This window comes from Hyla sarda, chromosome 5 (genome assembly GCF_029499605.1).
Source record: "Hyla sarda isolate aHylSar1 chromosome 5, aHylSar1.hap1, whole genome shotgun sequence".
Classification (NCBI taxonomy): Eukaryota; Metazoa; Chordata; class Amphibia; order Anura; family Hylidae; genus Hyla; species Hyla sarda.
Genome location: NC_079193.1, coordinates 339,806,356 through 339,833,900, shown reverse-complemented (window position 1 = coordinate 339,833,900; position 27,545 = coordinate 339,806,356). Strand labels below are relative to the sequence as shown.

At 42.8% G+C, this 27,545-nt stretch overlaps 1 protein-coding gene across 9 annotated transcripts in view; it reads right to left on the bottom strand.

Moving 5' to 3' along the window:
• The window catches only part of RIMS2 (regulating synaptic membrane exocytosis 2), a 680,796-nt gene that overhangs the window by 279,834 nt on the left and 373,417 nt on the right, over positions 1-27,545 (bottom strand). For 3 of the 9 annotated variants that reach the window (XM_056522548.1, XM_056522549.1, XM_056522550.1), the window contains exons 9-12: positions 25,252-25,375; positions 23,964-24,010; positions 21,409-21,521; positions 8,582-8,629 (exon numbers count right to left, since the gene is read on the bottom strand). In XM_056522548.1, the coding sequence (XP_056378523.1) occupies positions 8,582-8,629; positions 21,409-21,521; positions 23,964-24,010; positions 25,252-25,375 (332 nt within the window). Of the gene's footprint in view, positions 1-1,588; positions 1,761-8,581; positions 8,630-11,348; positions 11,373-21,408; positions 21,522-23,963; positions 24,011-25,251; positions 25,376-27,545 lie in introns of those variants that run through there. The other 6 variants (XM_056522552.1, XM_056522551.1, XM_056522553.1 and 3 more) reach the window with 4 other exon arrangements.

The window sequence follows — 27,545 nt, the reverse complement described above, 5'->3', positions numbered from 1 at the left end:
TAAAGGGGTATTCAAGGAAGAAAAACTTAAGCGAGATATCATTGGAAATCACAGTGTTCTACGTGTCCACCAACGAGTGCTAACCGAATAGTGGTTTATCGAACACTATATGTCTGTGTTTCCCAACCATGGTGCCTCCAGCTGTTGCAAAACTACAACCCCCCCAGCTTAGTTGGGAAATTTTACTTGGAATTTTACCTCTTAGCAACTAATATGTTAATAAGTGGTGTGCAGAACCTTTATTTTCCAAATTTATTGTTAGGTTTCCATTGGCTTCCATTGGGTGAATGGTGGCCTATTGGTGTGTTTGACACATGCTGCATAAAGCAAACGTAGCGCAAAAGGAATCCACAATGCCTTATCTATACATTTGCATTGCTACCCTTTAAAGAGTACTCCTTTTTTTTTTTTATGAACTGGTGCTAGAAAGTTAAACAGATTTGTAAATTACTTCTATTTTCTTAATCCTTTCAGTACTTATGAGCTGCTGAAGTTGAGTTGTTCTTTTCTGTCTGAGTGCTCTCTGATGACACATGACTCGGGAACCGCCCAGTTTAGAAGCAAATCCCCATAGCAAACCTCTTCTACTCTATGCAGAATCTTTACCCTTCCAGTACTTCTTAGCAGCTGTTTGCTACAGAAAAAGAAATTCTATTCTTTTTGAATTTCTTTTTTGTCCACTCCACAGTGCTCTCCGCTGACACTCTTTTTTTTATTAGAAAAATACAAAACTTATCAAATACAAAACACAAAGCAAGCTTAACCAGCTTCAACATAAATAAGAAATACTCTAGAACCAAAAACAAGTGCTCTCTGCTGACACCTCTGTCCGTGTCAGGTTTGCTATGGGGATTTTCTCCCGCTCTGGACAGTTCCTGAGACGGGCATCAGGTGTCAGCAGAGAGCACTGTGGACAAGACATAAAAGAAATTCAAAAAAAAGAAAAGAATTTCCTCTGTAGCATACAGCTGCAAATAAGTACTGGAAGGGTAAAGATTTCTTAATAGAAGTCATTTACAAATCTGTTTAACTTTCTGGCACCAGTTCATTTAAAAAAATACCCCTTTAATATATACATCAGAACTAGAGATGAGCGAACTTACAGTAAATTCGATTCGTCACGAACTTCTCGGCTCGGCAGTTGATGACTTTTCCTCGGCAGTTGATGACTTTTAAATTAGTTCAGCTTTCAGGTGCTCCGGTGGGCTGGAAAAGGTGGATACAGTCCTAGGAGACTCTTTCCTAGGAATGTATCCACCTTTTCCAGCCCACCGGAGCACCTGAAGGCTGAACTAATTTACGCAGGATAAGTCATCAACTGCCGAGCCGAGAAGTTCGTGACGAATCGAATTTACTGTAAGTTTTTATTTCGATGAGTGATGTTACTGTAAAGTAAAACAAACACCTTATGCGGTTGCTTCCGATAATAACTCACATTTAGCTACAGTACATAGCACAATAAAACAGAACGTTGACACAGTTCTACATCATAAAGCATAGTAATGGCGGTGACACAGCATGCGGTGGGTTAGTACAGTACTAGCGGTAGGAAACGTATTACTTCTAAAGAGAGGCAACCAATCTGTACCTTATTCACATAAATGATACACGCTTCTTCCTTACACATTGTTCTTTATGTTCTTCCGAATCAATTTTAGGAAACGATCTAACGGCAACTCACGAGATATAAATTTCCACTATTCCGGCCAATAAAATGGACGATTTTGGTAGCAGAATAAGGTACAACTTGATGTGCTGATCTTTTACTAGAGGAACGTATTGGAAAATGCAGTAGGAAGCATGTTGTGATGGAGAGGTGGATAATAAAAGCTTTAAAGAGACTGTGGCTATTCATACAGATAAACCAGTAGTCTCAAAACTGCCACCCTCCAGATGTTGCAAAACTACAACTCCCAGCATGCCCGGACAGCCAACGGCTGTCCGGGCATGCTGGGAGTTGTAGTTTTGCAACATCAGGAGGGTGGCAGTTTGGAGACCACTGATATAGAGGATGTATTCAGTCAAAATTGGTCAGGGCTGCAATACCAAACATTGCCATGGACAACTGGGGGGCGCTGATTCAGAGCTAGATTTTTCTTTTTAGAATCTCCTACACTTTCAAAATGTTTCAATATCAAGACTATGTGAGAGGTCTTGGTCTTTTATTCTCTATTTCACCAGGAGACTTGGGACCCCATTCTTGAGATCGTAAGTAGTGTTGAGCGGCATAGGCCATATTCGAATTCGCGAATATTCGCGAATATATGGACGAATATTCGTCATATATTCGCGAATATTCGCATATTCGTTATATTCCCGTTTTATTTTCGCATATGCGAACATTCGCGTATGCGAAAACTATCATATGTGCATATTAGCATATACAAAATTAACATACGCGAAAATTCGCATATGTGAAAATTCGCATGTGCTAATTTCGCATATGCTAATTTTCGCATATGCGAATTTTCGCGCGCCAGTCTCACACAGTAGTATTAGAGCCTTCTTTACACCACACAAGCTGGAAGCAGAGAGGGATGATCACTGTGATGTGTACTGTGGAAAAAAAAAAAAAAAAAAAAAAAAAACGAATATTCGTAATTACGAATATATAGCGCTATATTCGCGAAATTCGCGAATTCGCGAATATGCGATATTCGCGAATAATATTCGAATTGCGAATATTCGTGAGCAACACTAATCGTAAGGGAGGTCCAAACCCCACAGTCATACACTTATCCTCTATAATGTGGTGGTGGTGGTGGTGGGGGGGGGGGGGATAGGTGTTATGGGCTGCAATACCCCTTTATGGTCTATTCACACGTACAGTATTCTGCGCAGATTTGATGCGCAGGATTTTTTTGCTGTCGATTTCAATGTTAAACTGATCACAGCTTCAAATCCTGCGCATCAAATCTGCACAGAATAGACCCTTAGGCCCAGATTTATCAAACTGTGTGAGAGAAAAAAAATAGAGAAAATTTCCCACAACAACCAATCACAGCTCAGGTAACAAGCTGAGGTAAAGTGAAACCTGAGCTGTGATTGGTTGTTGTGGGAAAATCTCTCTATTTTTTTCCTCTCACACAGTTTGATAAATCTGGGCCTAAATTAGTGTCTATTCACACGTACAGTATCCTGGGCATATTTGATGCACAGGATTTTAAGCTATAGATTTTAAAGGGGTATTCCAGGGGGGAAAAAAAATTATATAAATTAATTGTCTCCAGAAAGTTAAAAAGATTTGTAAATTACTTCTATAAAAAAATATTAATCCTTCCAATAATTATCAGCTTCTGAAGTTGAGTTGTTCTTTTCTGTCTGGCAACAGTGCTCTCTGCTGACATCTCTGCTTGAGTAGAAGAGGTTTGCTATGGGGATTTGCTTCTAAACTGGACAGTTCCCGAGACAGGTGTCACCAGAGAGCACTTAGACAGGAAAGAACAACTCAACTTCAGCAGCTCATAAGTACTGAAAGGATTAAGATTTTTTAATAGGTGTCATTTACAAATCTGTTTTACTTTCTGGAGCCAGTTGATATATATATATATATATATATATATATATATATATATATATATATATATATATATAAAAAGTTTTTTTCCTGGATAGCCCCTTTAAGACTGAACACAGCTTCAAATCTGCAGCTTCAAATCCTGCGCATCAAATATGAGAAGGACACTGTACATGTGAATAGACCCTTAGTGGGTATTCTCACCTCAGCTTGTTATTCCCTATGCGTAGGATAGGGGATATTATGCAATACAATGGGGATCTGACTGCTGGGACCCCCACCGATCCTGAGAATGAGGACATAATTGAATGAATATAATTGAAGGAACATAAAGCCCCCAAAGACCTTCAAGGGGGGAGATTTATCAAAACCTGTGTTTGGTGCAGTTGCCCATGGCAACCAGATCGCTTCTTTCTTTTGTCACAGGTCTCTTTAAAAATGAAAGAAGCAATCTGATTGGTTGCTATGGGCAACTGCACCACTCTTCCTCTACACAGGTTTGATAAATCTCCCCCCTTGATTTTATAAATTAGAGTAGAATAAATCTAGGTTTACATCCTGCTGAAAGGTACTGTTTTTGCTTTTATTTTTGTTTTTTTGGAAAGGGGGGGATGGGGGGCGGGGGGGGGGATTAAGATCCAGATGGTAACTGAAATGCCAACAAGTGGCATTTTTGTGGTGTGAATGAATGATGACCGACCCTTTTGCAACAACGTAAAGTAAAGGACCTTCTCTAAACTACAACTACTAGGCACAATGGATGTCGGCCCAAAGAATGAATGAACGTGTTCATTCTTTGGGCTTAAAGGGGTACTCCGGTGGAAAACTTTTTTTTTTTATGAACTGGTGCCAGAAAGTTGTAAATTACTTCTATTAAAACATCTTAATCCTTTCAGTACTTTTTAGCAGCTGTATGCTACAGAGGAAAATCTTTATTTTTTTTAATTCCTTTTTTGTCTTGTCCACAGTCCTCTCTACTGACACCTGATGCCCGTATCAGGAACTGTCCAGAGCAGGAGCAAATCCCCATAGCAAACCTATGCTGCTCTGGACAGTTCCTGATACAGACAGAGGTGTCAGCAGAGAGCACTGTGGAGAAGACAAAAAAATAAATTAGTAAAGAATTTCCTCTGTAGCAAACAGCCTCTAAAAAGTACTAAAAGGATTAAGATTTTTTTTAATAGAAGTAATTTACAAATCTGTTTAACTTTCTGGCACCAGTTCATTTAAAAAAAAAAGTTTTCCACCAGAGTACCCCTTTAATTCCGCCAAACTACATTGCCATCTATAGAGACAGTGCACGTCTGCGCGTTCCTACTGCTGATGTATTCCCTAATGGAATTCAGCCAGCGGTGGACAAGCCCTTAGATCTGTGCTTCCCAACCAGGGTGCCTCCAGCTGTTGCAAAACTGAAACTCCCAGCATGCCCGGGCTATTTTTGAGCTAAGGAAGACTGAATCCCAGTTCATTTGCTCGGCCTTTGAAAGCCATTCCATACTACAAAAAATATATACCAGCTTAACAGAAGCCACATGGATACTCCTTTGGCCTACACTGGGTAAATGGAGCCCTATGGTTGTGCTGGGTGGTGGAGAATTTCCCCCAAAAATATGTAGAGAGATAATGGGATATGAAAAGGGCCTTAGATGTGGCAGAGCTGGATTTGATGGTTGTAGCAAGCACTGTTTATGTTAGAAATGCCAAAGCTGAAGGCAAGACAAAGGCATGTAACCACACATTACAGTCTATACTTATAGTTTATTACTGGAAGATTAGAAATCAGTCTGTCTTAAAGGGGAACTCCAGTTTGTAGAAACGTATCCCCCATCCGGTGGGACCCCCCCACGATCTCCAGAATGGGCCAGGCTCCCCTCCCTGGACACTCCGGCCCACACCTTCCAAGACGAGCCGGCCCGGTCCGCTCAGCCAACCACCGGCCCATCACTGCCGAGACCAGTTTCTCTGGGGAGGCGGGGGCCTGGGCACTTAGAGTCGGGCCGCGTTTATGCACAAGATAGGGGACGACTTAACAAGCTGGAGTTCCCCTTTAAGGGCCTTAAAGGGGTACTCTGGTGGAAAACCATATTTTTATAAAAAAAAAAAAAAAAAGTTAAACAGATTTGTATATTACTTCTATTAAAAAAATCTTAATCCTCTCAGTATCAGCTGCTGTATGCTCCAGAGGAAGTTCTTTTCTTTTTGAATTTCTTTTCATTCTGACCACAGTGCTCTCTGCTGACATCTCTGTCAGTGTCAGGAACTGTCCAGAGCAGGAGAGGTTTCCTATGGAGATTTGCTCCTGCTCTGGACAGTTTCTGACATGGACAGAGGTGTCAGCATAGAGCACTGTGGTCAGAGTGAAAAGAACTACACAACTTCCTGTGGTGCATACAGCAGCTGATAAGTACTGGAAGGATTAAGATTTTTAAATAGAAGAAATTTACAAATCTGTTTAACTTTCTGGCACCAGTTGATCAAAAAAAAAAAATTTTTATATATATATATATATATATATATACACACACACACACCGTATATACTCGAGTATAAGCCGAGTTTTTCAGCACGATTTTTCGTGCTGAAAACACCCCCCTCGGCTTATACTCGAGTGAACTCTCCATCCGCAGTGGTCTTCAACCTGCGGACCTCCAGAGGTTTCAAAACTACAACTCCCAGCAAGCCCGGGCAGCCATCGGCTGTCCGGGCTTGCTGGGAGTTGCAGTTTTGAAACCTCTGGAGGTCCGCAGGTTGAAGACCACTGCGGCCTTCGACATCATCCAGCCCCCTCACCCCCCTTTAGTTCTGTACAGTACTCACCTCCGCTCGGCGCTGGTCCGGTGCTGCAGGATTGTCCGGAGAGGAGGTGGTCCGGTGGTCCCGCGGGCTGCTATGTTCACCGGGGAGGCCTCTTCTAAGCGCTTCGGGCCCGGCCCCAGAATAGTCACGTTGCCTTGACAACGACGCAGAGGTACGTTCATTGCCAACGTACTTCTGCGTCATTGTCAAGGCAACGCCTCTATTCCCGGCCGGAAGCGCGGAGAAGAGGCGCCCCCAGTGAAGATAGCAGCCCGGAACCACTATCCCACCGGACGACAGTCCTGCAGCATCGGACAGTCCTGCAGCACCGAACCAGCGCCGAGCGGAGGCGAGTACTGTACAGAACTAAAGGGGGGTGAGAGGGGGCTGGATGATGTCGAAGGCCGCAGTGGTCTTCAACCTGTGGACCTCCGGAGGTTTCAAAACTACAACTCCCAGCAAGCCCGGACAGCCGATGGCTGCCCGGGCTTGCTGGGAGTTGTAGTTTTGAAACCTCTGGAGGTCCGCAGGTTGAAGACCACTGAGGGCGGATGATGAGAAGAGGATGATGAAGGGGGGGTGTGGGATGATGACAAGAGGATGATGAAGGGGGGGTGTGGGATGATGAAGGGGGGTGGGGATGATGACAAGGGGATGATGAAGGGGGGGGTGTGGGATGATTACAAGGGGATGATGAAGGGGGGTGGGGATGATGACAAGGGGATGATGAAGGGGGGTGGGGATGATGACAAGGGGATGATGAAGGGGGGATGTGTGGGATGATGACAAGGGGATGATGACAGGTGATGATGATGAGGGTCTGGATGATGACAGGCGGTGATGATGATGAGGATGTTAATGACGGGTCTGGATGATGACAGGGGGGGATGATGTATTTCCCACCCTAGGCTTATACTCAAGTCAATAACTTTTTTTTTTTTTTTTTTTTTTTTTTTTTCCCTGGGATTTTGGGTTGAAATTAGGGGTCTCGGCTTATACTCGGGTCGGCTTATACTCGAGTATATACGAGAGATATATATATATATATATATATATATATATATATATATATATATATATATATATATAGAAGAGATGTGTGAGACTGCACCGGGATTCGACTTGATAAAGGCTACTACTGCCGAAACGTTGCTCTGATTTTGGGAAAATAAAGACAACCCAGCTTTTTAAAGATCCGTGACCTGACTGGTTGCTGTGTTCCTTGGATTTTGTGTGTGTGTGTGTGTATATATATATATATATATATATATATATATATATATATATAGTTTTCAACCGGAGTACCCCTTTAAAGAGATACACTATGACGGAGAGGTTCTGGGATCCCCTACTATACTGTATTTCTGATTTTATACTAATGGTAAGGGAGAAAACACATGATCAGGTTACATTGCAGTTTCTAATTTTGCAATGCAAATCTTCAATTTCTTACTATTAAAAACAGACAACTACAAACCGCAACACAACCTGATCATATGCCTTCACCCTAATGCATTGTTTTCCAAACAGCGTGCCTCCAGCTGTTGCAAAACTACAACTTCCAGCATGCCCGGACAGCCAAAAGCTGTCCGGGCATACTGGGAGTTGTAGTTTTGCAACAGCTGGAGGCACGCTGTTTGGTAAACACCACCCTAAGGCTCTAGCTTCTGTTTGATTGGTAGATGGGGATTTTTGGTGTGAAAAAGTAGAGATGAGCGAACTTACAGTAAATTTGATTCGTCACGAACTTCTCGGCTCGGCAGTTGATGGCTTTTCCTGCATAAATTAGTTCAGCTTTCCGGTGCTCCGGTGGGCTGGAAAAGGTGGATACAGTCCTAGGAGACTCTTTCCTAGGAATGTATCCACCTTTTCCAGCCCACCGGAGCACCGGAAAGCTGAACTAAGTTACTTAGGAAAAGTCATCAACTGCCGAGCCGAGAAGTTCGTGACGAATCAAATTTACTGTAAGTTCGCTCATCTCTATGAAAAGCATAATTTCAGTGCTTGAAATAAATCGTAAAGCAGCCACAGAATGCCGTGTCTCTTTAAAGTTTCCCTCCGTGCCACTATTTTCATGCACTACAATGGGTTGCTCAGGAGACTGCACAATGCTAGCAACACGCTCCAAAAGAATAGGGGAAAACAAACCAAATGTGCAGTTTTCCTCCAATGCATTTTCCAAACTAAAACAAAAAAACAAAACAAAACAAAAAAAACGAAATATGAAACACACAGCTTTAGTTAGTGTCAGGCAGAAAAAGCCTTTACCTGGACCCTAGGAACAAAAGGCGCTGTTCTTCTATTAAGGCTTTGGCTCTGGTAAGCGAAATTAAAACAAAAAAAAGGGAAAAGAAAAAAAAAAAGCAATAAAACAAAAACCAAAAAAAGACAACAAGCTGAAATTAAAAAATAATTCAAAATAAAACACAAGTATTTGAAAAATCAACATCAAGAGCAACAAAGTACACACCAAAAAAAAACACAAAGTTATAGCTGGCTAAAAACAATGGAACATTGCGCTGGTTTACTGCATCACTAATACATACTACAGATCGACAAAACACACATGATGACAATGCCCAAGATTCTTAGGGCCTGTTCACACTGCTGAATTTCCGCCCGAAAAACTCCGCCATAGAATTCCGCTTGCAGCGGTGTCCCATTGTTTTCAAAGCAGCAGTGTCCCATTGTTTCCAATGCAGCAGTGTCCCATTGTTTCCAATGCAGCAGTGTCCCATTGTTTCCAATGCAGCAGTGTCCCATTGTTTCCAATGCAGCAAAGTTCACACTGCGGAATTTCCTGCGCAGAATACTCCATCGCTGAAATTCAGGATTCTGGACCATTTTTCGTTCCTTTTGGCAGAATTCATCCCAGAATGCATTGCCATCAATGGTGATGGCGCATGTCCGCGTAGTCCTACCCCGGAAGGAGTTTGGCGGCACCTGCTGCAGAGATATTTCAGGGGGGATATACAGCAGTGTGGACGGACCCTTATAGGAACACTATGGGCAAGAAAACTACACCGTGATAATCTAGTAGAGGGCCTGAGGGGACAGAGCATGAGGGTTTGAAAAATAAAAAAATATGTGTAATGCTCCACCCCTTTAAGCCCAGGACTAAGCAAATATAATGGGGGAGATTTATCAAAACCTGTGCAGAGGAAAAGCTGCCCGGTTGCCCATAGCAACCAATCAGATCGCTTCTTTCATTTTTAACCAGACCTCTGCAAAATGAAAGAAGTGATCTCATTGGTTGCTATGGGCAGATTTTCCTCTAAACAAGTTTTGATAAATCTCGCCCAATGGGGCAGATTTATTTACTATGATAAATGCGTCAGAATTCTGACATATATTGTGGCAAGAAAGTGACTTACATAACATTCATCTTTCATAAAAAAACAAAACACTTTTTTAGACACATTTGGGGGGCCAATCAGTTTGCTTCTTTCATTTCTAACAAGGCCTCTGCAAAATGAAAGAAGCGATCTGATTGGTTGCTATGGGCAACTGGGCAACTTTTCCTTTGCACGGGTTTTGATAAATCTCACATTCGGGAACAGGGGCGGTGTCTTGTTGCAACTTTGTGTGTCAAAAATTTTGACAGAACATTAAAGGGGTATTCCGGGCAAAAATATTTTATCCCCTATCCAAAGGATAGGGGATAAGATGTCTGATCGCGGGGGGCCCGCTGCTGAGACCCCCCGCGATCTCCCTGCAGCACCCCCATTCTATGCGGGTGTTGAATCTCCAGTTTCGAAAACTTCCGGGTTTCCGGGACTGGGGATGTGACGTCACGCCACGCCCCCTCCATTCATGTCTATGGGAGGGGCGTGATGGCCATCACGCCCCCTCCCATAGACATGAATGGAGGGGGCGTGGCGTGATGTCACGTCTTGTCCCCAAAACCCAGAGCGGGTGCTGCAGGGAGATCGCGGGGGGTCTCAACAGTGGGCCCCCCGCGATCAGAAATCTTATCCCCTATCCTTTGGATAGGGGATAAAATGTTTTTGTCCGGAATACCCCTTTAGGAACTAAAGTAAGCCTACTAAAACTTGGTCTAACCTTAGACTAGACAGCCTGAGTCAGTATGGTAAATGTGATGTACGTTTAGACTGTCTGGTCTAAGTTTACACTATCCAACTGTTAGACAGTATTAGTAAATCTGGGCCAATTGTTACCTTTTTTTTTTAACCTGGAGCGTTCCTTTATGTGTCTCAGCAGAGCCTTGCAGTATGTAGATGTAATAGGGCACCCACAGACTTCCATGAGACCCTACTATACCGCCACATACCTTGTGACACACTCTATCAGGTAGCATATTTTAAAAGTACTCTCGTCCTAGCAGAGAATGACATACCTTGACAAAATGTCTTCAACCGAAAATCAAACCCATTTAGGCTGTGTTCACACATTGCGGCTAAATAGCAGAACTGCAACTCCAGTGTGTTTTTGCAGCGAATTACAAAAATCACAGTAAAAATGGCACATTTTACTACAATTTTCCAGATAGCTGTAAAATGCGCCATTTTACAACAATTTTGTTAATTTGCAGAAAAATCGTGTGCAGTAATCAGTTGCAGTACCGTTAAGTAGCAGTAAAGCGTTCACATGATCAGGCTTTTAATTGCCAACTACTAAACACCAAGGATGAACAGAGAAGTCTCAGTCTAGGCCATGTTCACATTGCAGAATTCTACATGTGGAATTCTGTAAAAAAAAAAAAATCCGCAGAAAATTCCATCGAACGTTACAGCTCATTTACTTCAATGGGATTCTGCTGTCCCATTCACAATGCAGAATTGCGGGCGGAATCCCATTTAACTCAATGGGGCTTGAATTTCGGCAGAATTCTGTGTTTAGAGAACACAGAAATTCCGCCGCAATACCGCCACAATTCTGTTCAGCAACCTTAGCTGAACGAAACTTGTGCGGAATGTGGGAAATTTCACCGATCACACATTGAAACCTCTGCCTGGAAAATTGCCATTCCACAGACATTCCACAGACAATGGACTCGCACCGCTGGAAAATGTACCGTCTCCATAGACAGCAATGCATCTCTGAGCGGATTCCGTATAAAGAATTGACATGTCAGAGGCTGAAATCAGAATTTCCATGAAGAACGTGCGCACGGTACCATTGAAGATTTGGGAGCTTAACTTTTCCGACGGATTCCGCTCAAAAATTCCGCCTTTAGGGGTCAGATTTAATAAAACCAGTGTAAAGGAAAAGTTGACCAGTTGCCCATAGCAACCAGTTAGATTGCTTCTTTCACTTTTCAAAGGCCTTTTTAAAAGTGAAAGAAGCGATCTGATTGGTTGCTATGGGCAACTGGTCAATTTTCCCCTCTGTACAGGTTTTCATAAATCTCCCCCAAGATCTTTTTTTCTGGCTTTGTAGTCAATAATTGAAATAAAGAAAACTGAATGTGTGAACACAGCCTTACCTGATTGGTATTGTTTAAGTGCCAGTCCTATAAATTTCAGCAAAACCCATTTAGATGGATAGGACAGTTGCTGAAATTTTGGCTGCATGTGAATAAACCCTTAGGGTGCGTTCCCACAGGGCGTATACGCAGCGTATTTGACGCTGCGCAAAATGTATGGCAGCAGCGGGAAATACGCTGCGTATCCCTTGCTCACTATACACACAGGGCTTTCTGGCGGCAGCCCTATGTGTGCAGTGAGTTTTGGAGGCGGGGCCATGTACCGGCGTGTCTGTGACACGCGACTCCGCCTCCAAAACTCACTACACACATAGGGCTGCCGCCGGAAAGCCCTGTGTGTATAGTGAGCAAGGGATACGCAGCGTATTTCCCGCTGCTGCTGTAAAATTTGCGCAGCGTCAAATACGCTGCGTATACGCCCTGTGGGAACGCACCCTTAAAGGGGTATTCCAGGAAAAAACTTTTTTTTATATATCAACTGGCTCCAGAAAGTTAAACAGATTTGTAAATTATTCAGATAGAAGGTAGTGCGGCACTGCGCGAGTGTACTGGATGCGGGATGGCAGGTAGGAGTCGGTGCAGCTGTATTGCCTCGGGTGGTGCTCAGATTATACAAGCAAAGTTCATAGTGTCCGTGAAGAAAAATGAAAAATCGGCACTCACCGGTGTGGCTGCAGGGTCTTCTTTATTGAGACATACTCACATCAGGGGTACAGAAGAGAGGGGTGGTGGGGGGACAAGTGGTGGCGACCGAGATCTAGTTTCGTACACTTGGTGTGCTTCGTCCGGCCATTAATGGCCGGACGAAGCACACCAAGTGTGCGAAACTAGAGCATTGATGGCCGGATGAAGCACACCAAGTGTGCGAAACTAGAGCATTGATGGCCGGACGAAGCACACCAAGTGTGCGAAACTAGAGCTCGGTCGCCACCACTTCTCCCCCCACCACCCCTCTCTTCTGTACCCCTAATGTGAGTATGTCTCAATAAAGAAGACCCTGCAGCCACACCGGTGAGTGCCGATTTTTCTTCACGGACACTATGAGATTTGTAAATTACTTCTATTAAAAAATCTTAATCCTTTCAGTACTTATGAGCTTCTGAAGTTAAGGTTGTTCTTTTCTGTCTAAGTTCTCTCTGATGACACATGTCTCGGGAAACACCCAGTTTAGAAGAGGTTTGCTATGGGGATTTGCTTCTAAACTGGGCATTTCCCGAGACACGTGTCATCAGAGATGACTTAGAACTAAAGAACAACCTTAACTTCAGAAGCTCATAAGTACTGAAAGGATTAAGATTTTTTAATAGAACTAATTTGCAAATCTATTTAACTTTCTGGAGCCAGTTGATATATATATATATATATATATATATATATATAAAAAGTTTTTTCCTGGATAACCCCTTTAACATGACCGGTCAACAAATAAGCACAAAAAGACAATGGGAACAAAGAGCAAGCGTGTTTCTTTATACAATTCATCCACTGATGTGTAGATGTTGAATGTGGTAACTAATAATAGACACTACACATGGGTCCTGGAAGAGCACTTGGCATGGTGACATTTTACCTGCTGTTTGAAGCATATGGGATCTGTATTTCATGTGACTAATGCACAGAGCAGTATATGGAGATATTATTAGAAATGTCCTTGTTCAGACCAGACATTATAGGGCAATTAATGTGCTTGAAGTGGTGCGACAGTGGAACGTTGCAGGGTGATACAGCGCTTTGTATTACTAGGGGATGTTCACAAAAAATATTACGATTTAATTAAGCATCTATCCCATTGTTAAAGGGAATGTGTCAACGAAAAATGTACCTATTATTTAAATCAAGATGAATTGTTGATAACGTCTTTTTTCTTTACATTTTTATTTTACTATCTAATTTTTAAAATGATCCTGGAATTTTATTTTGCAGTTTTTAGTTAGGCCACTTGGCTTAGTAAGGCTAGGTTCAGACTACGGAATTTCCGACAAATTCAGTCGTAAAATTTCCGTCAGAAATTCCGCTTGCTAAAATGCCTAGTGTAGTCAATGGGTTTCCGTTCACAAATTCACACTTTGGAATTTGTGAAGCGGAAAATCCGCTTAGAAATTTGAGCACCGCCTTTCTTCAGGCGGAAATCCGCGCGGAACTCATTGCAGTCTATTGGAGACTGCAGTGTCCGCGCGGTCCTAGCGCCAACTGATTCCGCGCTCCCATTCACACTTCTGAATTTCCTCTTGCGGAATTCCGCAAGCGGAAATTCAGAAGTGTGAATGGGAGTGCGGAATCCCATAGAAATCTATGGGCTTTCATTTGAGGCGGAATTCCGCAAGCGGAAATTTAGAAGTGTGAATGGGAGTGCAGAATCCCATAAAAGTCTATGGGCTTTCATTTGAGGCGGAATTCCGCAAGCGGAAATTTAGAAGTGTGAATGGGAGTGCAGAATCCCATAAAAGTCTATGGGCTTTTATTTGAGGCGGAATTTCGCAAGCGGAAATTTAGAAGTGTGAATGGGAGTGCGGAATCCCATAAAAGTCTATGGGCTTTTATTTGAGGCGGAATTTCGCAAGCGGAAATTTAGAAGTGTGAATGGGAGTGCGGAATCCCATAGAAGTCTATGGGCTTTTATTTGAGGCGGAATTTCGCAAGCGGAAATTTAGAAGTGTGAACGGGAGTGCCGAATCCCATAGAAGTCTATGGGCTTTAATTTGAGGCAGAATTCCGCAAGCGGAAATTTAGAAGTGTGAATGGGAGTGCGGAATCCCATAGAAGTCTATGGGCTTTCATTTGAGGTGGAATTCTGCAAGCGGAATTGTGCCGTGTGAATTGACCCTTAGGCTAGGTTCACACTGCGGAATCACCGAGCAGAAAATTTCCACCCGAAGATTCCGAGTGCAGCCAGCACCAACTGAATCAGTTGGCACTAGGACCGCGCGGACACTGCAGTCTCCAATAGACTGCAATGTGTTCCGCGAGTATTTCCACCTAAAGAATGAGCAACCTATTCTTCAGGCGGAAATTTTAAAGCGGATTTTCCGTTCACAAATTCCGCTTCATAAATTCCGAAGTGTGAATTTGTGAACGGAAATCCATTCACTATACAGTACATTGTAGTAAGCGGAATTTCTGCCGGCAATTTCAAAGCGGAATTGCAGGCGGAAATTCCGTAGTGTGAACCTAGCCTGACTCTTTCTTTTCTGTAGAGAAAACGTTCCTTCAGTCTTAGGCCATGTTCACACGATGCGCGGACATTCCAGATACTGTGGGGCGGCGGCACTAGGACCCCACAGGAATGTGCTGTCTCATAGATGGCTATGCATGCCGCTCGGACTCCGCACAAAGAATGAACGTGATTATTCTTTGTGCGGACACAGAAAATGGAATTATTGCATTGCCGGAAACATCTGGCACAGAAATTCCGCTGTGTGCACAGTAAATTCTGACATGTGAAAATGGCCTCACCCTTATCATCACACTTGGGATTACAATGAAAGTTGACACCTGAAGATATATGAAGACATGATCAAGCCATTCACAATAGGTGATGGTCAGAGTTCTCCTTTCTGCACATGTCAAACAACAGTCCAACCCTCGCAACAGCTACTTATCCCCTATCCTGTGAATAGGGGAAGAGATGGTTTTCACTGGACAACCCCTTTACAGTGGATCTGTCATCATGGGTGAAAATAAGCCCATAGCTTGATAGGGCTAGCCATCATGATTCTAGGCATACTTTATTTTTTCTCCATAGTCCTTTCCAGCAGAGAGATATAAGCCTTATTATTATTATTATTCAAATAAGGCTCAAAAGCCCAAGGGGCGTTCCCCAGTAAGTTTAGCCCATATTTTTTTATTTAGTCAGATAGTTAAATAGCTTATCAGGTTGATAGAAGACAATAGGACATAAAAGTCAACCTGGTTATAGGTTGATCTTTATGGACTCTTGTCTTCTTTCAAACTATCACTACAGTGTTGTTTCAGAGAAAGGAAAAAAAAAACCTTAAAGGAGAACCCCGGGATGTAACAACTTATACTCTATCCTAAGGATAAGGTATAAGTGTCAGATAAGTGTCAGATCTCCCATACAATCTCCCGCATGGCGTCCTGGCTTTTTGCATGAATGGGGCATGTTAACCACTGCACTGCTGTGGTCGACACGCACCCTCCATGCATCTCTATGGGAGAGCCGGAGCGCTGCTATCTTCGGCTCTGCCATAGAGCTGTATGGAGGCGGCGTGTCGGACGCAGCTTTGTGCTGTGGTCAAAACGGCTCCTTTCATGCAGAAAGACGGTTCACCATGTACAAGATCGCAGGGAGTTCCAGCTGTCGGACCCCCCACAATCTGACACTTATCCCCTATCCTTAGGATATGGGATAAGTAATTACATCCCCGAGTTCTCCTTTAAAGGGGTACTCCGGTGGAAAACAATTTTTTCAAATCAGCCGGTGCCAGAAAGGTAAACAGATTTGTAAATTACTTCTATTAAAAAATCTCAGCTGCTGTATGCTCAACAGGAAGTGGAGTTGTTCTTTTCAGTCTGACCACAGTGCTCTCTGCTGCCACTTTTGTCCGTGTCAGGAACTGCCCAGAGCAGGATAGGTTTGCTATAGGGATTTGCTCCCACTCTGGACAGTTACTGACATGGACAGAGGTGTCAGCAGAGAGCACTGTGGTCAGGCAGAAAAGAACAACACAACTTCCTGTGGAGTATACAGCAGATAAGTACTGGAAGGATTAGGATTTTTTTATTAGAAGTCATTTAAAATCTGTTTAACTTTCTGGTACCAGTTGATATGAAAAAAAAAATTTGTTTTCCACCGGAGTACCCCTTTTAAGGGGCAGCTGCATTAGTCAAACAGCTGTCAAATGGGGTAGGCAGAGGCAAGCGGCCAGTGGGAGGTAAAGTAGACATGGAGTGAAATTAACAGGGCTCTTGCCGTGCTGGAGAACGCCCCCAGGACTTTTGAGCCCTATTTGCATAATAACCTTAAAGGGGTACTTCTCTTTTTAAATAAACTGGCGTCAGAAAGTTAAACAGATTTGTAAATTACTTCTATTAAAAAAATTGTAATCCTTCCAGCACTTTTTAGGGGCTGTATACTACAGAAGAAATGCTTTTCTTTTTGGATTTCTGACCACAGTGCTCTCTGCTGACCTCTGCTGTCCATTTTTAGAACTGTCTAGAGCTGGAGAAAATCCCCATAGCAAACATATGCTCCTCTGAACAGTTCCTAAAATGGACAGCAGAGGTCAGCAGAGAGCAAGGTGGTCATGACATCAGAGAAATCCAAAAAGAAAAGCATTTCCTCTGTAGTATACATCCCCTAAAAAGTACTGGAAGGATTAAGATTTTTTAATAGAAGTAATTTACAAATTTGTTTAACTTTCTGGCACCAGTTGATTTAAAAAAAAAAAAAAGTTTTCCACGTGAGTACCCCTTTAAGCAGTGTTTCCTAACCAGGGGGCCTCCAGCTATTAGAAAAGAAAGAATACATGTCCTTAACTGGTTCTAATAATGAAAGAAAAACCTAAAATGACACATTCCCTTTAATCCAGTATGGCACAGATTTATTATCACAGTTATAGGAATAGGTCTGTGTAAAAAAAAGAAAAAGAACAAAAAAAAAGTTTAATTAAAGGGGTATTCCAGGAAAAAACTTTTTTGTTTATACCAACTGGCTCCAGAAAGTTAAAAAGATTTATAAATTACTCCTATTAAAAAATCTTAATCTTTTCAGTACTTATGAGCTTCTGAAGTTAAGGTTGTTCTTTTCTGTCTAAGTAATCTCTGATGACACCTGTCTCGGGAACCACCCAGTTTAGAAGAGGTTTGCTATGGGGATTTGCTTCTAAACTGGGCGTTTCCCAAGACACGTGTCATCAGAGAGCACTTAGACAGAAAAGAACAACCTTAACTTCAGAAGCTCATAAGTACTGAAAGGGTTAAGATTTTTTAATAGAAGTAATTTACAAATCTGTTTAACTTTCTGGAGCCAGTTGAGATATTTTATATATATATATATATATATATATATATATATATATATATATATATAAAGTTTTTTCCTGGATAACCCCTTTAATTTGAATGACATTTGTGACATTTTTTTAAATGTTGCACAGACCATTATAAATGTTCTCATAGGACATAAGTTCTGTCCTACAACTGAACCTTCATACAAACAAAATGAATCCATTTGATCAGTGTTTCCCAACCAGTGTTCTGCCAGCTGTTGCAAGACTACAACTCCCAGCATGCCCGGACAGCCGTTGGCTGTCCGGGCATGCTGGGAGTTGTAGTTTTGCAACAGCTGGAGGCACACTGGTTGGGAAACACTGTGTTAGATATTGGTAACTAGCCATAACCTACCCCATCCAGTCAGACCCCTACTAGAGATGAGCGAACTTACAGTAAATTCGATTCGTCACGAACTTCTCGGCTCGGCAGTTGATGACTTTCCCTGCATAAATTAGTTCAGCTTTCAGGTGCTACCGTGGGCTGGAAAAGGTGGATACATTCCTAGGAGACTCTTTCCTAGGAATGTATCCACCTTTTCCAGCCCACCGGAGCACCGGAAAGCTGAACTAATTTATGCAGGAAAAGTTATCAACCGCCGAGCCGAGAAGTTCGTGACGAATCGAATTTACTGTAAGTTCGCTCATCTCTAACCAACTAACCTACTTATTTTAAGGATAAGCCATCAATAAAAAAAAATCCTGGAGAACCCCATTGTATCTAAAACTACCATATTTTGCTATCTTATCACTATCTGTAAAGAGTGTAATGCACCTTCTATACAGGACGCCGCTATGCCCCCCCCCCCACTAGGGTTAATAATACTAATCATGTTTTACAGAGTGGGTATTACCGTAGAAATGTACGCTCATATATCCATAAGTGGAGGTGTCTATTTACCCTTAAATAAAGTCCCCCATGGCCCAGTAGTTCCCCATAAACATAGTCATCTCTTCAATGTAATGATTATAAGTGATAAATTGCTGCAATTAACCACAAAGCAATGTGTACGAAGGCGTATAACGTTTCCTAATCTCACCCCATTAGAATCCCCTAGGAAGAAGCGATGCACTAAGTGTCCGTGGGTGGAACGCCATGAAGTAATAAATGTACAATATGCAAGCCCAGCAATGTTACCACATGAAATAAACCTCTTTTCTGACTTTATCAGATGCACTGCAGATAGTCCATGAAATAGGACTGCAAGGATTATATCTGGGACCTGAATTGCTAATATCTGTCTTACAGTCATATCCAGACTTCCTATCACAAGTTACCGTAGCCATTAGAGATGAGCGAACTTACAGTAAATTCGATTCGTCGCGAACTTCTCGGCTCGGCAGTTGATGGCTTTAGCCTGCATGAATTAGTTCAGATTTCAGGTGCTCCGGTGGGCTGGAAAAGGTGGATACAGTCCTAGGAGAGAGTCTACTTGGACTGTATTAGCTGAACTAATTTATGCAGGATAAGTCATCAACTGCCGAGCCGAGAAGTTGGTGACGAATCGAATTTACTGTAAGTTCGCTCATCTCTAATAGCCATGTATACAAATACCCTGGCCAAAGTACAGCGGTCACCCCCGACATACGATGGCCCCGACATACGATCGTTTCAACATACGATGGCCTCTCAGAGGCCATCGTATCTTGAAGGCAGCATCAACATATGATGCTTCGGTGTGTCAGGGCCATCGCAAAAACGGTTATCCGGCAGCGCAGACTGCTTCAGCAGCCGCCAAATAACCGTTTCATGTGCCCCACTCAATTATACTCACATGTCCTCGCCACTCCGGACCATCAGTTCGCCGCTTCTCTGCTGCCACTGCCCTGCGCCGTCGCTCCCTGTTGCCGTCATCACATCACCGCTCTAGCCACCCCGTCGTCCAATAGTGGCAGCGTGAGTGCAGGGCAGCCGCAAAATGACGGTCCGGAGCGGCGGGGACATGTAAGTATAATTGAGCATCCATGTCCCTGAACATATGATGGTTTCAACAAACGATGACCCGCCTAAAGCAAATACCATTGTATGTTGAGGGACCTCTGTAGAGTTGGCCTTCCCCATGATGACACCGAGCACATGCTCTCACAGCAACCCATCTTGTCATAAGGCTATCCTTCATATAAGGTAGGGACAGGGACTATTCATAGAATTCAGGATATTGGGCAGACTAGATGGGCCAAATGGTTCTTATCAACACATTCTATGTTCCAAGTTCTCTGAATTATATTACAATCTTTATCTACAAATTGTATGGGATCTGGCTGTAAACCAGCTTCACATGGGGAAAGTCGCCCCTCAAGTGTGTACATACCTTAAAGAGTACCTGTCACCAAACTAAACTTTTAATATATTGTTCCTTATGTAATTAGAAGACACTTTGCTATTTACTTGCTGTTAAAATTCTCAACCTTTATTAATGTGATTGAAAAGATGGCCACTAGGTGGCTCTGTTCTATTCCCTGCGAATGTCAAACAGTAAGTTTGGTCTCCCCCCGGCCTGGCAGGAGACCAAACTCAGGAAGTGCGTGCGGGGCATGGTGAGGCACAGCTCTCGCAGGCTTCAGTGACGTCAGGTCTGCTGGGGAACGCCCACTTTCTTACGCCGGGAGTTCACACAATGTGAGAAAGGGGAAAGGTATGATACACAGCTTTTTAAAGATCAGAATTTTTTTTTAAGGGCAGAAGGGGTGTTAGGGAATATAATCTTAGTTAGTTTAGAAAATATGGTTTAGTGACAGGTACTCTTTAAGAAGCAGACCAAAGGGTTGGTCCAGTCTGGAGACATTGTTAGCAAACATTTGTGGGGAAACTCAACCAAGGGCCGTAGTAAGGCCCCTTCTTTTCTGGTTGGCTATATGAGGCAGCAAGATGGGGGTAAAAAAAATTTGGTCCAGTCAGAATAAAGCATGCCCCAATTCCTCTCCAGAGGAACTCAATTGTTACCAAACAGGTGTAGGGAACAGGTCCATGAAAAGGCCCTCCTTTAATGGTTCGGCAATAGGAGGTGCTATTGGTGGGCTTGAAGTAATTTTGGCAATACAGTCTTCTCTTCTATAAATGCCTATTTCTTCTTTAGAGAGAAAAGGAGGGTAGCATAGCTTTCAGTTTATGGTCCCTGCCATTGGACAGAGTAGGTATTAAACCCTAGTGGAGTCAGCCAAGACTCTTCTCAACTAGCGTTTGCCCCCCATAGTTAGTGTATAGGCAGCAGACGCTTATCTTCAATAAGGCTGGGTTCACAGTGCGTAACATTTACTGCTAATAGTTACATTTACAAGCGGATTTCTCGCAAAATGCTGTTGTAATTTTAATATTAACAGTAAAGCGGCGCATATTTTAAAACATGCCCCGAATGTTACGCACTTTAAAGGCTGCATAACTGTTGAAAACCAAAAAGGTGACCAAAGCGGTATCTATAGATTATTATTGTAGCAAACAGCAGTAAAATAACACCACACTGTTAAAAAAGAACCTACCGAGAAGTCACGTCAGCAGGTCTCATATAAAACGGCTAAGTATGTGGGTAAAGGCTCATGAAAAGCAGAAATGGTCTGTGTGTCTCCATTGGTAATGACCACAACACTATGAAATCAGGTGGAGCCCACAGCAAAACACAAGTATACGTTACTACTGTACATACTGAGAGTTGTCCAGACAGGAACTGGGGAACATCACGCAACATTCCAGGGCTCATGGGGGACGTAACGGATATGGAAGGACGATCCATTTTCTGGGATTCGAAGGAACTAGAACCTTAGGAAAAGAAAAAGAAAAGATTTTAGAAAAAGGGTAAACAAAAATGAAGGTTCCAATTGTGAACATTTTTCTTGAAAATCAGATTTAGTTACAGTTGAGAAGTTGGAGCAGTATTTGGCACAATTCACACTGCACTTGGGCACTACATTCGGCATAAATGTCCAAGACTTCTCTTAGGCAGGAGTATGATAAATGAGTGTCCTATCGGCCCATAGTTGTCCAATATATGTATATATATATATATATATATATATATATGTATATGTGTGATTTCACTGTACTGAAAACTGTAGGTGGTCATACCTTCCAATGCAACGTAAGTGTTTTTATTGACTCCCAAATGTATAAAGCAGAGGAGTCAATGGACACACAGCTGTATTAGGGCATAAATGGATCTACAGTTCTGTAATTGTCCCACCAAATGTAGTGGGAACCTTGGCTTAAATGGGCACTGTCTCTTTTTAACTTCAAAGTTTTGATCAGTTGGGGTGTAAGTGTTCAGACCGCGACAAAGAGCTGGGAGAAGAATGCGCTTAGTGTTCCACGTGACCAACACAAACTAACTGTGTAAGTCTATGGAATAGTCTTGGTCAATGGCACAGAGAACAGGGAGAGAAGCATTCAGGCACTCACCCATTCTAGCAATCGATAGGGTCTCAGTGTTCAGATCAAAACTTTTGACAGGTCATTAGAACATGTCAAAGGTTTTTAAAAGGACAAGTACACTTTAAAGGAAATGTCATCAGTTCCAACTGCACTAACCTGTCCATACAGACAGGTAGAGCAGGTTACACTGATGACAACGATACTTACCTAGTCCCATTCCGTGCTCTGGTCCTCCCGCAATCTTTTGCCGTATTTTCCGTTCCGTGGCCAACTTGGAGCATGGGCGGAGCTTTGTGACGTCACCACTAATGCTTCTTTGCTGGGTCCCGCTGCTAGTAAACAGCAGCGGTGACGTCATGAAGCTCCGCCCATGCTCCAAGTCGGCCCTGGAACGAAGATACGGCAAAGATAGCAGGAGAATGGGAGCACAGAACGGGACCAGGTGTACCGACAAGTTAGTGCAGGTGAAGCTGAAGACAGTTTTCCTTTAAGGTTTTGGTTGAGTTGGCTAGTAAGAAAATAAAAAGTTTTACAGGTGAAAAATAAAAAAAGTTCCCATAATAACATGGTGCGGAAAGTCCAGAGAGTATCATAGTAATTTGCATGGACTTCTGCTGATTTTTTTAATCCAGTTCATGCCAATTTAAGCTGCAGATACACTGTGGATTTATTGTTGGAAATTACAAATTCACAACAAAATCCAAGACGGTGATTTTAAATACATTTTTTTAAATGAACATATTTCGTCCCAATTCTGCAGTAGCAAATCAGCACTAAAATCCTTACAACTTGCTATGGATTTTCAGGTGCAGATTTAAAGGGGTTATCCAGGAAAATAACATATATATATATATATATATATATATATATATATATATATCTCTATATAATCAACTGGCACCCGAAAGTTAGACAGATTTGTAAATTACTTCTATTAAAAAATCCTTTCAGTACTTATGAGCTGCTGAAGTTGAGTTGTTCTTTTCTGTCTAAGTGCTCTCTGATGACACGTGTCTCGGGAACTGTCCAGAGTAGAAGCAAATCCCCATAGCAAACCTCTTCTACTCTGTGCAGTTCCCGAGACAGACAGAGATGTCAGCAGAGAACAGTGTTGCCAGACAGAAAAGAACAACTCAACTTCAACAGCTGATAATTATTGGAAGGATTAAACATTTTTTAATAGAAGTAATTTACAAATCTGTTTACCTTTCCGGAGCCAGTTGATATTTATAAAAAAAAAAGTTTTTCCTGGAATACCCCTTTAATTATACAAATTTTTCACTGCAGAAAATTCACAGTATTTCCATTTTTGTGAGTCAATAAAATCCCATTTTACTCATATATTCAATAAAATCCTATTTTAAAATGGATATGTCTGTTAAGCTTCCAACTTTACTGATACAACAATGTGATCCAATGCATTTTATCATTTCAAGAAATTTTACCAAAAAGCCCCAGTATTCTCCCACATGGCCATATAAGACTATGTTCACACGGCGGAATTTCAGAGCGGAATCAGGCGGGAAAAAAAAAATCGGCTGTGAAATTCCGTTGCAGCAGAGTCCCATTTTTTTAAATGTGGTTCTGCTGCACAGTGCACACAGCGGAAACATCTGCCGTGGAAATTCCGATTCCGTCCTTCGCAGAGATAATTTTTTTTTCCGGGCGGACATTCTGCCGTGTGAACATAGCCTAGCAGCTCGGTGTAAATTTGGTGCTAATGACAGGAATAAATCCCATCCTGCAAAATCAGGATCGAACTGCTAACCTCGAAAACGTTTCCCACATTCAGGCCCAAAGAAAGAATACAATGAAATACGCCATACAACTTACTGGAATCCTGTGGGGCATGTGTGCTATCAGGTATCCTGGGGATATCTCTGAAATGAAAAGTTACACAAAGATAACACATCATGTTCACAATTCGGGCAATGAAGCATTGCTGATCTGTACACGAATACATTACAAAGACCAAGATACTCTAGTGTAACAACAAAAAGGTAACCCAACCATGAAATACCAGCAACATAATCCTACGCCCCCTCAGCCTCTGCTGTAAGTAAATACACAATACGGCCCTGTTCACACCTGAGATCCATCGTAATAACAGATCCAATTAAGAACGAAGTATATGAATAGAACAGTGTTTCCCAACCAGGGTGCCTCCAGCTGTTGCAAAACTACAACTCGCAGCATGCCCGGACAGCCTTCGGCTGTCCGGGCATGCTGGGAGTTGTAGTTTTGCAACAGCTGGGGGCACCCTGGTTGGGAAACACTATCTTAGGCTGGGTTCACACTACGTTTTTCTACTAAGGTTCCCGCATACGTTTTCTATCAAAAACCGTATGGGAAAAAAACGGATGGAACAGTATGGGAAAAAGTAAACCGTATGGGTTTTTAAACAGTATACTGTTTTTAAAAGTGCATACTGTTCCGTCCGTTTTTGTAGAAAAAAAACCCATACGTTTTTGAAAATTTTGTCCATTTTTAATGGGAGGGGTCTTGGGTGGGGACTTTAGGATTCAAATGCGCATGTGCAAAGTAAAAACGTATACGTTTTTCCCGTATGGAACCGTATACATGTGCGTTTCCCATTGACGTCCATGTTAAAAAAAACGTATGCGGTTGCAGTACGGTTTTTAAACCGGAGACAAAATCGTGGTCAACCACGGTTTTGACTCCGGTTTAAAAACCGTACTGCAACTGCATACGTTTTTTTTAACATGGACGTCAATGGGAAACGCACATGTATACGGTTCCATACGGGAAAAACGTATACGTTTTTACTTTGCACATGCGCATTTGAATCCTAAAGTCCCCACCCAAGACCCCTCCCATTAAAAATGGACAAAATTTTCAAAAACGTATAGGTTTTTTTTCTACAAAAACGGACGGAACAGTATGCACTTTTAAAAACAGTATACTGTTTAAAAACCCATACGGTTTACTTTTTCCCATACTGTTCCATCCGTTTTTTCCCCATACGGTTTTTGATAGAAAACGTATGCGGGAACCTTAGTTGAAAAACGTAGTGTGAACCCAGCCTTACACAAAAGATAATAATTCCATTACTTTATTACCTCATGGTGTCTTCGCCCACGAACAGGAATCGATTACTCACCCTATCGGTCTGGAGACCACTAATTCTACTTGTGCCTCAGGTTTGGACTCCAGAATTATATTGTAAACTTCTTCAAACGTGGCGCCTTGTAATATCCGCCCGTTCCATTCTAAAACTTCATCACCTGGAGGAAATATAGGATATATTTAAAGGTTACTGATATGGGCACTGTCAGATTCAAAAACTTTTTATATGTTGTTACTGATGAAAATTAAAGACCTTTTGTTAAACATTTTTTGAAAATTTAAAAAAGAAGATCCCACCACTAGGGGTCCCCATACCTACTAGGACACTAACCAGTCCTGCAGCAGCTTGTCCATGAGTCATGGACAAGAGATGACTAATGGACAATGCTGCATGAGCAGGTGCACCAATCACCTCCCACCACCACAAGGAGGGACACGCCCTTTCCACCACACACCAATCACCTCCCACCACCACAAGGAGGGACACGCCCCTTCCACCACACACCAATCATCTCCCACCACCACAAGGAGGGACACGCCCCTTCCACCACACTCCAATCACCTCCCACCACCACAAGGAAGGGACACACCTCTTTCCCCTGAGAGGATTTCTAATACTATGAGCTAATTAAAAGAAGGATTTTTATAATAAATATTGGTGTTGTTATATACCCCAAATTACCAAAATTGCAGTATAAATGCGTTTTACACCGATTATGCAAATCACGGTAAAATGCGTACATTTTACAGTAATTTTGGTAATTTGGGGCAAAAACGCATGTGGCACCGCTAATTAGGCGCAACATGTGCCAGCCAAACAGTGCAGATGGTTATTGTCAAGCCATGTTATGAGCAGTTTACACCTCATTTTTAAATTCAGTTTTTAAAGCCAAAACCAATAAACTAGGGGTGTGAATCGCCAAGAATTTAGCGATACGATTAGAATCGCGATAACAGTGTGGCGATTCGATATATCGCGATACCGTCTAGGTAACGGTACATCACAATATATCCCGATTCTGTCTCAAAAACAATGTCTTTTACACTTTTATTAAAACTTTATTTTTTTTTATACACTTTATTAGACTTTTAGCAGGAATCATTAGATTCCTCAGACAGATGAATAGAGTTCTATTGAACTCCATTGATCTGCGATCCATTGATAGAGCCTGGTCCAGCCAGGATCTATCAATGACAGAGCCACAGGACAGCAGGAAGCAGAGTTAAGCCCTCCGGCTACCTCCACAGTGGATCGCCCGCCTGTGATCATGCTGCGGGGGGGGGGGGGGGGGGGCTGCTGGGCGATCCACCCCACTAGCCCACCAGGGACCATTCACAGATCCCTTTAGATGCCACTGTCAGCTTGGACAGCGGTGATCTAAAGGGTTAATAGCCAGCCGCGGAGATCGCCGCATGATGGCTATTAGCGGCGGCCCCCGGCTACTGAAATCAGCCGGGGGCTGCAGAGTACGGAGCGGGCAGGAGTCCGGAGCCCGCTCCATACACCCCTCTGAGCGCCGCATGCTGGATATTAGTAGCGGTGATGCATCAGCGGCCCCCGGCTACTGAAATCAGCCAGGGGCCGCAGAGTACGGAGCGGGCACAAGTCGGAGCTCGCTCCATATACCCAGAACGCTGCCGCGTCAGATCCGGCCTGCCCGGCTCCACAAATGTGGAATTTGTATCTCCTGACGCCCGGGACATGCTGTTCCGGGCATCAGGAGATACAAATTCCACATCCCTAAAAGGATCGATTCAAAAATATTTTGAATCGATTCAGTATCGCCAAATGAAAAATCGCGATAATCACGCAAATCGATTTTTTTCTTACATCCCTACAATAAACAGATCTAAAATAAGGTTTATAAGTCTCAGTTTTGCCTTTAAAAATATCCCTAAAGGGGTACTCCGCCCCTTTGTCTGATCGTGGGGGTCCTGCAGCTGGGACCCCCGCAATCTCTGTGCAATCTCTAAACGAACGCTGGGTGCCGGCAGCGGGGGTCGTGATGCCATGACCATGCCCCTCGTGACGTCACACCACTCCCCCCTCAATGCAAGTCTATGGGAGGGGGCGTGGCAGTCGCCACGCCCCCTCCCATAGACTTGCATTGAGGGGGGCGTGGTGTGACGTCACAAGGGGCGTAGTCATGGCGTCACCACCCCCGCCCCAAGCGTTCAGAGCAAAATGTTCCAAACGATAGGGCGGTGGAGTACCCCTTTAATTTATGATCCGTTTCTGGCTCTGGCCTTAAAAAAAAAACTGCATCAAAAAACCTGAAGATGAGAACACACCCTAATGGTAAAACAGAAAAAAGCCGACCTTCTTCA